The sequence below is a fragment of the Microcaecilia unicolor genome, chromosome 3 (assembly GCF_901765095.1).
Source record: "Microcaecilia unicolor chromosome 3, aMicUni1.1, whole genome shotgun sequence".
Classification (NCBI taxonomy): Eukaryota; Metazoa; Chordata; class Amphibia; order Gymnophiona; family Siphonopidae; genus Microcaecilia; species Microcaecilia unicolor.
In genome coordinates, this window is record NC_044033.1 from 245,436,697 (window position 1) to 245,452,989 (window position 16,293).

General features: G+C 45.9%; 1 protein-coding gene across 1 annotated transcript in view; it reads left to right on the top strand.

The window, feature by feature from the left end:
* Positions 1 to 576: 576 nt before the first annotated feature.
* LOC115464549 overlaps positions 577 to 16,293 on the top strand; it is a 371,428-nt gene continuing 355,711 nt past the window's right edge. Inside the window, 4 exon segments of the mRNA XM_030194915.1 lie at positions 577 to 901; positions 1,239 to 1,365; positions 8,654 to 8,764; positions 8,905 to 9,018. Coding sequence (XP_030050775.1) covers positions 842 to 901; positions 1,239 to 1,365; positions 8,654 to 8,764; positions 8,905 to 9,018 — 412 coding nt within the window. The 5' untranslated portion in view covers positions 577 to 841.

The following is a 16,293-nucleotide window of genomic DNA, read 5'->3' on the forward strand; positions in this document are numbered from 1 at the left end:
GGGCTCCCGTCCCCCCCCTTTTGCGCCTCCATCGCTCCCCTCAGTCCTCGGCACGCATGCCCGTCGGGGCACGACACCATGTTATGTTTGGCTCCGTGCACCCTGGCGTGGCACTGCGCCTTGCTTTTGTATTCTAGTGCTCCAATATCCTCTCTCACTGTATGCTAAGCCTCATTCTGGTGCTCCAACAGCCTCTCTCTCTGTATTACAAGCCTTACTCTGGTGCTCTAATAACTTCTCTCACTGTATTCCTGGTGCTGCAATAGTCTCACTCACTGTATTCCAAGCCTCATTCTGGTGCTCCAATAGCCTCTCTCACTGTATTTGAAGCATCATGCTGGTGCTTCTACAGCCTCTCTCTGTACTTCAAGCCTCATTCTGGTGCTCCAACAGCCTTTCTCATTGTATTCCAAGCCTCATTCTGGTGCTCCAATAGCCACGAAACTGGAGAAGGGATGACAACAAAAAATTGAAGCCAATTAGATTAATCCGAGGGATAATGGGCTAGATAGGCTCATACCATCTCCTGATCTAGTACAGCTGCACTTTAAGAACAGGGGAATCCCTACCTATGACGTCAGCTGAGGGCTTTGCGCATGCTCAGATACTGTCTCTAGACTTGGTCCAGTGTGTGCAGGGCTACAAAGAGCAAAAAGACTCCCATGAAAAGCAGAAAAGTTCTGTCTCCCGGTACTGGGAACCCTGTAAGTTCCAGTCCTAGAGCTGCACAGGTGGAGAGGAGCGGGAGGCCAGGAGGCACTTTAACTGAGACCTTCAGGACTGCGATCCGCCTCCTCTCCTGTCTTTCCGGGGAAAGGGAAATCTGCAGCCTGATCCATCAATGCAGCTGCACAATTCAGGGGGAAACAAGAGAGAAATGGCTGCCTTGGTTTTTGATCAGGTAAGAAGTTGTACTTTGTCCTTGTGTTCCACTTTCTGGCTCATGCACACATAGGGCCATCATATTTGCAGGCACACAAAAAAAAGACAGAAAAAAAATAAACATTTCTGCTACCTTTGCTAACGAAATATCATAATTGTTTGAGGCTTCTGCAGATGAGGACAGAATGGGGATGGTGTTGGAGAAAGAACCCGCAGGGACGGGGACAAAGTCATTCTCGAAGTTTCAGATCTTCTAGCTTCAGCCAGTAAAGAGACAGAAATTGAACTACAGAAAAAACATTATACAAAAGGGCTTAGTCTCTTCTAATGACCCAAACTGTGTTATCTTTACACAGGCATCAGTCACATTCAGTGATGTGGCTGATTATTTCTTGGAAGTGGACTGGGACAGTCTGGGAGAATGGCAGAAGGAGCTGTACAAGAAGATCGTCAAGGAGATTCACAACTTCCTGATCTCTCGAGGTAAATCCACGTATTTGCCATCTTTCCCCCACAAATACATTTGTTATATATTTACTAATTTGTATTCCTTGAGCACATTTTCTGTGTGTTTATAAGAACACTAGAAGAAATAGAAAAGGCTTGAAATTGACTTTCATATGAGGCCGAGAAATGAGGCCTGTGGGGGCGGTGAGCTTTAGAACTGGAAGGGGGAAGGGGGGTATGATAACCAGTATTTTTAGGGGGGTGCGCTCCAACCACTGTAAAGTGGGAAGTTATGCAAAGAGGATTAAGAGGGATGAGGATAAGGGGAAGGGGATTGGTAGGGGAGGGATGGAGGGGGGGGAGGGGAAGGGAGGAGGGGAAGGCGGGAGGGGGGGAGGGGAGGTCAAGGGAACGTCCTGTATGCATGCTGTGTACTTATTGTTTTGGGACAGGAACGGAAGTTAGATTTAGAGGCTGATTGTTATGGGGGAGTGGTGGCTGGGACACTCTCTTGGAATGGGGATAGAGTTTCAGAACAGCGCTTTAACATGGAATGTTCTAGAATTGAAAAAGGTGACTACATTGCAGGTGATGACATGGAATGTGGGGGGCATACACTCCCCGGTCAAAAGACAGAAGATATTGAAAACTTTGAATGATCGAAAGGTTTCAATAGCATTTTTGCAAGAAACGCATCTTTCGAGAGAAGAACATTCTAAGTTGAAGCGATGGTGGGTAGGAGAATTGTTAGAGGCTCCAGCAGTGGGGAAGAAGGGAGGAGTAGTGACCTTAATTAGAAAAGGTCTCAATGTAGAGATAAAGCGTGTAGTGGTCGATCCGGGAGGGAGGTATGTCCTGGCCTCAGTGGTACTAGAATGGCAATCATTATTGTTATGTAACATTTATGCACCAAACACCTATGAAAAACAGTTTTTTACACAAATTATTCACAAGATTCATGCCTTGGGGGACATACCAGTCTTGGTGGGGGGGGGGAGATATGAATGATGTGATGGATCCTTCGTTAGACAGATCTAAACCGATGGGGAGAGAATTGGCCAGAATGGAGAGAGGCATTTCTAGACTGTGTGCTGCTCATAGGCGCCCGGTATAAGAGGCTTGGGAAGGCTAAGCCTTCCCAGCCGCAAGCCCCAAGCGTCTCTCTCTCTCTCATTCCCCCGGCCCCACCCCCCTGATGTACCGTTTATCCCTTGCACTCCCTCCCTGCAGTGCAGTCCCTATAATTAGCGTCTCTATCCCTCTCACTCCCTCCAGTGTGCTTTAGATCACCCATCGCTGCCGGTAGCGGCGCGCCAACCTTATTACAGCTTGCTTCGGGGCTTCTCGGCCTGACGGCATGACGTGCCCCGCCTCCTTTGATCAGCCTTCCTGCTTCCATGAGGGCTGGATGCATCATAAGGAAGGCTGGTAAGAGGAGGCGGGGCACATCATGCCGTCAGGCCGAAAAGCCCCGAAGCAAGCTGTAATAAGGTTGGCGTGCCGCTACCGGCAGCAATGGGCGATCTAAAGCACATTGGAGGGAGATTGCGACCACGGAGCGGAGATGAATGAGGGGCGGAAGTGGCTGCCGGGAGCACATCCGGCTTGCTTGGGCCCGGCTTCTCCCTCCGGCTGGGACGGTGGTCTTGGCGTGTTCTCGGGTCTGTTTTCTTAATGGCGGGGAATTTCTGGCAGAGTTCGCACTAGTAAGTGGGCGCCCCAGGGCTGGGGGGGAAGGGGTTGTTTTCTGCTTTATTTTCACGAGTGATGTCCCTGAAGAAAGTGTGTGTGCGGCTCCTTTTATCCTGTTTCTTCTTCAGCTCCCCCCACCCTACGTAACAGATTGATGGGTGAGAACTTCCAGTCATAACTAAATCCCTTCATTATTATGCTTGGGGAGGGATAACTTGATTGGAGTTAAGCACCCTTAATCATTTTTAAAAGTTGCCTCGTATGTTCGCTTCTTCGTCTCTCCCCCCACCCCACAGCCTGATAATGTTTAGGTATACAAGTTTCAATTTTTCTAGTATTGCTGCATGCTGAGTCTGGCTTCTTGAGGTAACTTTCCAGTTCAGTATTTTGCCTTCATATTTTTTTTTATTTCTAGTTCCTTGTGTCAGACCTGTTGTCATGTGTTTTTCAGGTGTGATCAAGATGCAGTATTCTTCTAGCGTGTAGTATTTGCACACCTTTTTGTTTTGTTTTTTGTTTCACTAGGTTGTGTACTGGTGTTTTAGAGCCAGGTGTAATTATAATGCTGCCTTTCCACGCATATGGTTGTAGCTCGTCCTGTCCTTGGATTTAGTGCTGTTATGGTTTGGCAAGGTTATGAGTGTGTTTTTGCACAAGTTTGTGTATAGGGTTTTGCAGTGGAGAGATTGTGTGTTGGCCCTACTGAGGTGGCACCAAAACATCAGAAAGGGTGTAGAGCCTAAATCATGACACACTACCTCTTGAAGGATCTACATATGGTCGTTAATAAAAGTAGCTCATTGTGAACACTAGCCACCCTAAAAGGGTGTTTTTTGGCTCTACACGTATCATGGTATTATGATCCCTTGTTTCATATTGTTGACGGTCTGCATTTTCCGTATGGTGGTATATTGGTGTATTAGGTCTGCCCAGTGTAATATTTATGGGTACAGTAAGGTTGTGAGTGGTGTTTTTGCACAAAGTTGTGCATAGTGTTTTGCAGTTGAGCAATTGTGATTAGTATATGCTTTGAGCAACCACTTTATTCTTTGACATATGATACATATCTAATATCTAAATTTAATAATAGGTATTAATTGTGATTATTTTATTTTTACTTATTTTGCTGTGTGTTGTCAGACAATTATGGATGTAAACCCTGCTCCTGGCCCCACCCCTAACCCTTCCCCCTTTAGCCTCCCCAAACAGTTGGGCCACCGACTGCCTATGGTGCTGCTCTGGAATTGGTTGACGTGTGGAGAACACTGTATCCTGTGGAGAAAGATTTTATGCATATTTCTAGGGTTCATTTAACGACGTCTAGAATAGACTACATTCTGTCGTCACGAGAGCTATTGACAAAGGTGGAAGAAGCTTAGATAGGCCCAATAATGATCTCTGATCATGCTTGGGTGAGAGTGCAAATAAGGCTGGGTGAGGGAGTTCCCGCATTTGGGGCATGGCGCTTTCTGGCCTTTTTATACCGGGACAGTCAATATTTGCCCTTTTTGGTAGACAAATGGCATGAATACAGAGACAATAATGAGCAACACAGGGAGGATCCAATTCTCTTTTGGGAGTCGGCAAAGGCCGGTCTCCGAGAAGAAATTATTTCCTATGCAGCCTTCAAAAGGAAGGTCAGAGATGGGGAGGTGATAAGATTGGAGAAGCAGGTGACAATTCTTAGGAAGCAGTATGGGCGAGGGCACTCATTGAGAATCAGGATGCAATTACTAGAGGCGCAACAAGCCTTAAATGAATTATTGCAGGAAAGAGCACAGAAGTCGAGCATGCATTACAAATATCAGTTATATAGATTTGCAAACAAAAGTGGGAGGTTACTGGCTAGGTTTGCTAACAAGAAGGCTAGTGCTAGGAAAATAATCACAATGATGGATGATACAGGAGAGCGGGTCCATACTGATGAAGGAATAAATTCAATATTGGCGATTTTTTTCAGACAACTGTATAAGCCGCAGGTGGAGATTATGATGCCTATTGAAGCACATCTTACTAGCATGGAGTTGCCACAGGTGTCGGAGGAAGAGTTGGAAGTGTTGAATGCACCAGTTGCCATAGAGGAGGTAGAATGGATGATCAAGCAAAGTAGGTTAGGTAAGGCAGCGGGGCCAGATGGAATGAGACCTGAATTTTATAAAATCTTAGGCGCCGAGATTAGTCCATTGCTCACTATGGTATTTAATACATCCATACAACAGGGAGGCTTGCCTGACCATCTTAATAGGGCATCTTAATAGACCATCTTAATGTACTGGTTTACCAAAACCAGGTAAACCAGTACATCGCCCTGACTCATATAGACCATAGAGTGGAGCAGTGGCCTAGTGGTTAGGGTGGTGGACTCTGGTCCTGGGGAACTGAGGAACTGAGTTCGACTCCCACTTCAGGCACAGGCAGCTCCTTGTGACTCTGGGCAAGTCACTTAACCCTCCATTGCCCCAGGTACAAATAAGTACCTGTATATAATATGTAAGCCGCATTGAGCCCGCCATAAGTGGGAAAGCGTGGGGTACAAATGTAACAAAAATAAAAATAAATGTGGAGGCTAAGTTCTTGGCCAAGATACTGGCAAATAGGCTATCAAGATTTCTCCCCTCTTTGGTAATAGAGCCACAAGTGGGATTCACCTGTGGCAGAGTGATTGCTAAGAACATGTGATGCATATGGGCGGCGCTAGAAAGGGTGAGGATAGAACAGGCTCCAGCTCTGCTAATAAGCTTTGGAGTTTTATTTTTGGAGTAGTGAAGGCCTATGGTATTACTGGTTTCTTTGCACAGGCGATAAAAGTTCTATATACTGAGCCCAAAGTGCAAGTATATGCCAATGGGCTACTCTCTGAGTGGTTTCCAATACAGAGGGGAATGAGGCAGGGATGCCCGTTATCACCGTTCCTATTTATTCTCACACTAGATCCCTTATTGAGAGAGATTCAAGGCAATATAGATATTCGAGGGGTCAAAATTAGAGGGGTTACTTTTAAGACAGCTGCTTTTGCAGATAACCTGCTAGTATTGTTGAAGGAACCCCATCAGTAGCTGCCACATCTCATGGAGAGTCTAGAGGAATATGGTGATTTCTCTGGATTTCAATTGAATCTTATGAAATCTGAGGCATTAGCTAGCACTGAAGAACTTAAGCGTGAGTGGGGGGATAGTTTCCCATTACGTTGGGCACAAGGGTCATTTCGGTATTTGGGAATCCGACTGCCGATGGATACGGGCCAAATATATGATCTTAATGTTACCCAACTACTAAAGGACATGAAAGACCAATTAATAAAGTGGTCCACACTACATTTGTCTCTGATGGGCAGAGTGCATATGTATCACATGATAATGTTTCCACGTTGGCTATATACCTTACAAGCTCTCCCAATACGGTTGCTGTGACGAGATTTGACTGCACTTCGGAGAATGGTGGTGAACTTTTGTTGGGCGGGTAAGAAGCCTAAGATGAAATGGCAGCATCTGGTGGGGGCCCAGAGGCAAGGGGTTTGGGACTACCGGATATGCGTACGTACAATCATGCATGTTTATTACGCCATCTACGAGATTGGATCCTGGGTACTACCACCTATACAGATATGGCTATGGAGCGAGCATATTTTCATCCGGTGCATGTGAACTATCTATTACATGTAAAACGGGAAAAAATGCCTGAGAGGGTTAGACATAGTATGCTGTTGGGACCTTTGTGGCACTTATGGAGGGAGTTGCTTAAGAGGTGGGGATAGGATCCATCCAATAGCGTATTACTTCCATTATATGGAAATGATGATTTTACACCAGGTAGAGAGAATGTTGTTTTCCGAAGACTTAAAGTTCAGGGAGTAGCACTGCTAGAAAGTTTTATTCAGGAGGATGGAACAATAATTTCCGCAAATTATTTTAGGCAGAAATGTTGAAGGGGACCTGCAATGATTTTGGCGTATCATCAACTGTCTCACTATATACAAAGCCTTCCGAAAGATGGCTTATCTTTGGGCTTTGGGAAGAAGTTGAGGGAATTCTTAGAGGGAGATGCGGTCGGACAAGTCTCGGTTTCATGGTTTTGTAGGGAATTGGAGAAAGGGCAACTAGCGAGGAAGGTGCAAGAGGTGGCAGCACGATGGAGCCAGGATGCACAGAAACTAATACCTGAGTGTCTCATAAGGATGTCACTTGTAGGGGTGCCACGGGTAATACACAGTGCAAAACTCCAAGAGTGTCGATTCAGAGCAGTACACAGAGCTTACTTCTCCCAAAGGCGGGCATTTCATGTAGGGGTAGTAGATAATGAGAAATGTAAAAAATGCGAGCAGGGGGGTGCAACATTTATGCATTGCATTTGGCAGTGCAGACATATTAAATCATTCTGGCACGATCTAGCTAAATTTCTTAGTGGGGTCTTAGGATTCCCGGTAGTTCTCACATTTGAAAGAATGATGTGTAGTGTAATTGGACAATGGAGAGCAGGCACACAAGGGGAACATATTTTCTTAAGTAAGTCTTGCATAGTGGGGAAAAATGTATTCTCAATCATTGGATTTCGGACTTACCTCCCTCCTACTGGTATTGGAGGAATAAGCTCCACCAACTTATGCTATGGGAATCAAGGGGGGCGAGACTCTCGTCAAAAAGACAGTGGAGATTTCTGGCCACATGGAAACCATATCTAAATAAAGTGTCTCGAAGAGCACGTAGTCAAGTCCTGAATAGGTTGCCATGGGGCAATACAGGGAGAAAGGAATCATAAGTTTTGGGGTACGCATACAGGATTTGGGAGGGTGGGTGGGATCATAGTGGGAGATGGGATAGGAAGGGAGGAGGGAGATAAGGATTTATAATAGGACACGATTAGTAAACCTAGACAGGGGGTTTGGAAGTGGAGTTGGGAAGGGGGTTTGGAAATGTTAAAGCTTTGATGGTGCAATCAATGTATTGTCATTATTTAGAGTGTTTGTTATTCACTAGTTGTGTTCTGAGATGGTGGAATGTTAACTTTCTTGTGCCATCAATAAAAATTGTTCAACCTAAAATCCAGAGCTTGGTTTTATTTTTTTCCCCCCTTTTTGAATCTTTTTAATAGGAAGCAGAGATTACATTTCCCCACGAGGGTGCCTGCTTACAGAGAACATTGGCTGCTACGATGCCCCTAATCATGAACAGAAATTACTTTATCAAGTGGCGTACCGAGGGTGGGGCAGTGTGAGCGGTCTTCCCCAGGTGCACACGCTGCAGGAGGGGAGCAGGGAGCGGCTGTCGGCTCCGCTGGTTCCCTTTTTCCTTTGCTGTTACTTCCTGTTCCGGTTCAGAGAGAGCAGGAACCTGCGGAGCCGACAGCCGCACAGCTGCTCCCAGCACCCCAGCAGGGACAAAGAAAGCACTCGGGGGGAGGGGAGTGCGCAGCAGCGAAACGCCCTGGGTGGCAGCCGATCAAGTAACGCCACTGACTATGTCAGAAATTGTCCAAGGTCTAATCTTAATCAGGTGGCAGAGTGTAGCTGTCTCTTTTCAGTAGACTTGTCATGAAAATACACACCTGTATTCACCCCCGGGCACACTGCCCATAAAACCTCCAGGGACTTCTACTAATATAATTTAAAATGCAATTTTCTATCTATTATTGACAGGCTATTCAATTCTTAATCCTGATGTTATCTTCAAGATTAAAAAGGAAGAGAAACATCTCACACAACACTATGAATTGGAGGGAAAAGAAAACATGAATGACCCCAGCATGAGTAAGTAAATGTTTGGTAGTTAAAGGGATTTGCATTTTCAGATCACAGGAGATGATGTGGAAACTTAAAAGCTGCTTCATAATATAATATTATAAGGCCATCAGTGAATCTTTGTAGACATGTTTGTTTTCTCATCACAGGTCTTCCGATTGTAACATCTGTGTTCTCTCTGAGCATTAAACAAGAAGAAGATCTTCCCTTCATGGAAAATCGTGAATCAGAGATGCCTGAACAGATTCACCCTCCTGTAACAGGTAAGCGTAAAATTCTTTTTTTATTGTTTATATTCATAAAACTGCCTTATGCACTTCAGGCAAATGATAAAACAGAGAACGTGAAATATAAACAATATCCAACAAGTACAGTATAATAAAGACAATAAATAACAACCAGACCAAAAAGATAAATAGAATTAAAATACAATTTAAGATCAACAAAAGCACTAGAATAAACCAGGGGCGTATCTGTGTGGGGCCACAGGGGCCTGGGCCCCCGCAGATTTCGCCCTGGCCCCCCTCCCGCCGCCAACCCTCCCCCACTAATGTTGTTTACCTTTGCTGGCGGGGGACCCCAACCCCCGCCAGCCGAGGTCCGCGTCCGCTTCCGCCTGCTTTTAAAAATAATTCTTAAGCTGGCGGGGGACCCCAACCCCCGCCAGCCGCCGAGATCTTCAAAGTTCTTGTTCGTCGTCCTCCTCCGTGGCTATGCTGTACCCTGTTGATTCGGAGTCTGTCTGACGTCGTATTAATCCGCAAATGAACCTTTTCCAGAGGTGCGAAGGCAGTAGAACGAGAGGACATGAAATGAGATTGAAGGGTGGCAGACTCAAGAAAAATGTCAGGAAGTATTTTTTCACGGCGAGAGTAGTGGATGCTTGGAATGCCCTCCCGCGGGAGGTGGTGGAAATGAAAACGGTAACAGAATTCAAACACGCGTGGGATAAACATAAAGGAATCCTATTCAGAAGGAATGGATCCTAAGGAGCTTAGCCGAGATTGGGTGGCAGAGCCAGCCGGTGGTGGGAGGCGAGGATAGTGCTGGACAGACTTATACGGTCTGTGCCCTGAAGAGGACAGGTACAAATCAAAGTAGGGTATACACAAAAAGTAGCACATATGAGTTTGTCTTGTTGGGCAGACTGGATGGACCATGCAGGTCTTTTTCTGCCGTCATTTACTATTTTACTATGTTACTATATCAAGTCCCATTCCTTAACAGCAACTAATAAGTGCAAAGGCTGTGTGGTAACTGTTTGGGATGTGCCCATCATATATATATATATATATATTTTTTTTTTTTTGTTACATTTGTACCCCGCGCTTTCCCACTCATGGCAGGCTCAATGTGGCTTACATGGGGCAATGGAGGGTTAAGTGACTTGCCCAGTCACAAGGAGCTGCCTGTGCCTCAAGTGGGAATCGAACTCAGTTCCTCAGGACCAAAGTCCACCACCCTAACCACTAGGCCACTCCTCCCACACTGTGGATAACACTCTTGTCCTTCCTGTCTCAACAGCTCGTAACCTTGGGGTCATCTTTAACTCCTCCCTCTCCTTCTCTGCACATATTCAGCAGACTGCTAAAACCTGTCGTTTCTTTCTCTATAATATCACCAAAATTCGCCCTTTCCTTTCTGAGCACACGACCAGAACCAGTGGTGTGCTGGTAAATTTTTAACAACAGGCTCCTCCCCCATCCACCTCTGTGCCCCCCCATCCACCTCTGCGCCCCCCCCCCCCCCCCCCCCACATCCACCTCTGTTTTCCCCCCCACACACACACACAAATTGCAGAGCTGGCTATTCCCAGGGAGAGAGTTAGCTGGTAAATTATTAACAACAGGCTCTCTCTGCGGGCATAGCCTGCCCTGCAATTTGGATTGGGGGGAGACCCAGGGGTGGACTTGGGGGGGACACAACACATTTCTTTCCCCCACTACCCGTGTAGGCATGCTAGGCATTCCTTTACTGGCAGAGATACTGAGTCCCACAACCTAATAAATGGACTGCCACCGCTCCCCACTGCTTGTTTCTGGCTTTGTGCAGCATGCTGGGACTTTTTGCGCATTCTCAGAGCATGTACAAGAAGTCCCGACTGCCTGGCATGCTGCTCTATGCAGGAAACAAGCAGCAGAGAGTGGCAGAAGTCTATTTGGCTGGTGGGCCATGGCAAAAACAAAAAACTGTACATATGTATGTTGTATGTAATTTTTTTATACATTATTGGTAGAAAGGATATGCACATGGTTTTGTTTTTTAAACCCAAGGTAAATCCTAAGGGTGGTTGAACAATAAACTGTGTTGTTTCTGACTTTACTTGTTTTGGAGTGCTTTGGGTCCTCCTACTGATCTGTACATGTGCTGTCTGGAATTTTGGAAGAAAGAAATAAGGAAATAAAATTTAAATTTTGGACGTACTCTGTAGAAGTTGTTTTCTTTTGCAATGTGCTGTGATGGATGGATGCCTGTTCTGGTGTATGAATGTGATAATCTTTGAGTAACTACCTATACTAAATGGCTATGGGTTTCTGAACATATGGTATCATTAAAGGACAAACTTTTAAATGCTCAGTTGGGTATATATCATATATATGCTAATCTCAAATGTTTCAGACATATCATCTATTTGTTCCCATGATATAACTGAATTCTGTCTCAGTGTATTTTGAAATGTAAGCCAACTTTGCTTGGAATGTGTGATAAATGTTTTTTTTTTTTTAAATCCTTTATCCTCCATCTTTTAAGACACTGCCTACCTGCTGGATAGTGATGGCACAAGGAAAGCAAGTTTGGTCCAGTGAAGACTAACCTGGCTGTTCCTTAGCTGGGCCCTAGTATTACCATATTGAAAATGCGACCATACCAAGCCTCTGTGGTTATGCTCCACTAATAAGTTAAAAGATTAACTGGATTTCTTGAAAGGATTATATAAACTTAGGAATAGGAATATAGGATGCATCATGACTAGGGACACACACATATACGCTTATTTATTCAATATCACAATTCTTCATGTACAGCCACAAAACAACCTTTTAGGGTGGATAGAGTTCACAATGAGCTCCTTTTATTACCAACCAGACAGAGATAACTTATACTGTGCCAAAACTGAAAACTCTTATCACAAGAACAAAATATAAGAAAACCAATATGGGCTGCGTTAGGGGCTATAGCCCATTTATGTATAAACAAAACAAATCTGCATGAAACAAAATATTTATTTTGACTAATAAAACCACTTGTGTTACGTCCCTCACCTGTTCGACGCTCCTCCCGGCTAAGTCATTCTGCAGCTCCATCCAAAAGGGACAAGGTTCAGTCTTAAGGGTCTGTTTCAGTTCCCTAAGTCTGGCAGCCGTCATCCGACTTGGAGCAAGAGCAGCAGCCATCTTGGCTAGCTCAGGAGGGGGCAGCCATCTTGTCTAAACGAGAACAGGAAGGAACTCCATATCTGGTCTCTGGAGGATCTCCTATGGGGGCTACCATGTTGGATTCACCTGAGTTTGGTTTGCTCTGATTGCTTCACTATTTAAAGCACTGCCTCCAGGCCTTCTTTGCTTCGGCCTCAGTTGTTCTGAGGAGTTGCTGTTTGAGTGCTGTTCGCCAGCTAGCTTCTGTTCCTGATTTCCTGTGTACCGGACTTTGGCTAGTTTCTTGGATTTCGCTTGTTTGCTGCTTGCCTTGACCCTGGACTGATTTTTGACTATTCTTGCCTATTCGGAGTTCTGGTGCTGGACTGTGTCTGTTTCCTGCCATCCTGGTCAGCGGCTGTGCAACCCCGCCGGTTCCAGAAGTCCTGGTGGCCACCTGCAGCTGAGAGCTCAACTCTCGGTGAACGGTGGTCGCTTCCCAGGTGAAGCTAGGGGTTGTCTGGCTGCCTGACCGAGTACGGCTTCACTCCATCTCAGCCGTGCTTAGGGTTACCATTTTGTGTCCTCTGAAAAAGAGGACACATGTCATGCCCCCCTGCCACGCCCCTTTTGTATCCTCATTCCGCTCCCTATTCCCCTCCCCCCGTCACATACTCCCCCCTCACTTACTATCTAGCCCTGGTGGTCTAGTGACGTCTTTGGGGCAGGAAAGAGCCCCCTCTTTCCTGGCCGGAGCGCTGCCTGCATCCTCCTCGGTCTCGGCTGGGGATTCAAAATGGCCACCGAGAGTTGAAGCGGCCTCGCGAGACTTCAACTCTCGGCGGCCATTTTGAATCCCCAGCCGAGACCAAGAAGGATGATGGACAAGGGAGGCAGCGCTCCGGGCAGGAAAGAGGGGGCTCCTTCCTGCCCCAAAGACATCACTAGACCACCAGGGAACATGGTAAGGAAGGGGAGGGGAGACCAGACCCACGGCGCCGATCGCCCGCACGCGGCCGCTTGCACCCACGTCCAGAAATCCGGACAAGCGTGCGGGCAAAATCCGCCGGACACCCCGGACATGCCCTCAAAAAGAGGACATGTCCGGGGAAATCCGGACAATTGGTAACCCTAGCCGTGCTCAGTTGGGGCACAGGGGCTTACTACTACCGGGTCATAACAACTTGCCCCTGAAATATGTTCAAAACAGAATAATCCATGATTTGTGTATCTAAAAGGTAAACTTCTACAAAACAGATGAAGATCTGATTCCATGTGTGCCCCAATGAAAGGGGAGTTTAATTCTATGTCCATTTAATTTCAATATATTTCATCAACTTTATAACACCAGGCTTCCCATAATAGATTACAACAACAATTAAGATGAACCCATCAGGAAACAGGATATCCTCACTGAAATTTGGCCATCTGTATTGTATACAGTGTATTTATTTATTTTTATAGTGTAGAAAAATGAGCACAAAATACAGAGTTTAAAATTGCTGTTTCTATTTTTTAAGATGTGTTAGTGATAGTCAATTGTTATTTCATGAAATTTATAGCTAGACTACATGGGAAGCTTTCAAATAAATTAAAAAGCTACTACTACTAAACACTTCTAAAGCGCTAAGGCATGCGCAGCACAGCTGTCCAATAAGTAAAAAAAAAAAAAAAAAACCGTTTTGACCTGTACTTTTTACGGCACTACATATCCAATTGAAACAGCTTTAAAGTTGTTACAGAAGATGGGCAATAAAGAATGACAACCAAATTGGCTTCCTTAGTTTAATCCTTGCTTACCGTGGAGTAGATGGGCAGCGCAGCAGGATCATCATCACAGTTTCAACCTCCATGGTCCCTCCCGACGAGTCTCCCAACTCCCGACAGTGTCCTTTGACTGCCGGCCGCGCCCTGCCTACGCGGAAACAGCAAGTAGGCGGGACGTGGCAGCAGAAGGACCCCGACGCTGACGCTGGCATCCTGACCTGTTCTAACCACCGCCTGCAGCTGCAGCTACGGACAGTGGATGATGACGATGACAGGCGGGCGCAGAGAGATTGAGGAAGGGAGAGCGGATGTGAGAGCGAAAAGAGAAACCGAAGGCAGGGACAAAAAGTTAAAAATGCATGGGACAGCAGGGGAGAGAGAATCAGAACACGGATGGTCGAACGGACGATGGTGCAGGTGTTGGGGGGGGGACCGGGGGACAGTGCTCCCCCACTACTTGACAGTAACTTGTCCTCTCCCCAACAAACGGGCCCAGCCGCCCAGCCCAGCAACAAGTCTGCTAATTCTTACCAGAGAGACAGCAGACAGGTATGCTGCTTGCTGTGCGATGCAGCTCCACGACCAGCTGCTGAAGTGAACCAGAGGCAGCCCAGGAGCACACTTACAATCTCTTGCCTTTGCAGTGCAGCACGAGGAGGTAGGGCTGCTGCACACCACGCATGCACCAATATCAGGTTACAGCTGGTGTGTTTGGGCATGCATGCCTCCAGCCTCCCGCTGCAATTTGTGTGTGTGTGTGGGGGAACTTGAAGTCCCTGCTGACAGCTGAACAACCGGCTCGCAAAATTCTTCAAAAATTAACAACCGGCTCTGCAGAGCCAGTGCGAGCCGGCTCCAGCACACCACTGACCAGAACCCTCATCCACACTCTTATCACCTCTCACTTAGACCATTGCAACTTGCTTCTCACAGGTCCCCCACTTAGCCATCTCTCTCCTCTTCAATCTGTTCAAAATTCTGCTGCACGACTAATATTCTGCCAGTATCGTTATGCTCATATTAGCCCTGTCCTCAAGTCACTTCACTGGCTTCCTATCCGTTTCCGCATACAGTTCAAACTCCTCTTATTGACCTATAAGTGCATTCACTCTGTAGCTCCTTAGTACCTCTCCACTCTCATCGCTCCCTACATTCCTCCCCGGAAACTCCATTCACTGGGTAAATCTCTCTTATCTGCACCCTTCTCCTCCACTGCTAACTCCAGACTCCGTTCTTTTATCTTGCTGCACCATATGCCTGGAATAGACTTCCTGAGCCAGTACGTCAAGCTCCATCTCTGGCCGTCTTCAAATCTAAGCTAAAAGCCCACCTTTTTGATGCTGCTTTTAACTCCTAACCCTTATTCACTTGTTCAGTACCCTTATTTTATCATCCCCACCTTAGTAATTCCCTTATCTCTTATTTGTCCTGTTTGTCCTAATTAGATTGTAAGCTCTGTCAAGCAGGGATTGTCTCTTCATGTTCAAATGTACAGCGCTGCATACGTCTAGTAGCGCTTTAGAAATAAGTAGTAACAGTCTTTGAAGTTATTGTGCTGAAAAATTCTTTACCGGACATTGGGGTCAATTCTATAAAGGTGCAGCTAACAGGAGCCTGAGGTAAGAACACTTAAGCCAGCCATTGAGTAGATTCTGGAGATACACATGTAAGTTACGATAGGAGTGGCCTAGTGGTTAGGGTGGTGGACTTTGGTCCTGGGGAACTGAGGAACTGAGTTCAATTCCCACTTCAGGCACAGGCAGCTCCTTGTGACTCTGGGCAAGTCACTTAACCCTCCATTGCCCCATGTAAGCCGCATTGAGCCTGCCATGAGTGGGAAAGCGCGGGGTACAAATGTAATAAAAAAAAAAATTCCATAAGTTACGTGAGAAATTGAGTGCCTCTGCCCAGATTCTGTCCATGTACAGACCCATCTGAAAACTACTCGCTCTCGAAGACGTGCGTGTACTTAGACTAATGTGTTGGGACCCTGAGACTTACAACAGCAGGGCTTTATTCGCTTCCCTGTCCTTTTCAGGATGCTGGGCTTGATGGACCTTTGGTCTGTCCCAGTATGACAATATTACTATATTACTTACGTACTCCTTTTAGTTTTTTCAATAAGTTTATTTTTTATTACATAACACACACATAAATCACCTATAACCTTCTATACAGTCTTTGGAACTCACTCATTCAAACCTTTCACTACACCATTCAGCCATAATACATACTATATAGGAGTTAAAGATTTAACCAACATGGCCCAATTGCCCCCAACGCATTACAAATGTTTTCCAAGCAATTACATATATACCATGCGGTTCCGTTGTTAAAAAATCAAGGGTTAATGCCCCTGATCAAGGGTCAATACCCTTATGTCCTTGCATTGTCCATATGAGATATACAAAAATA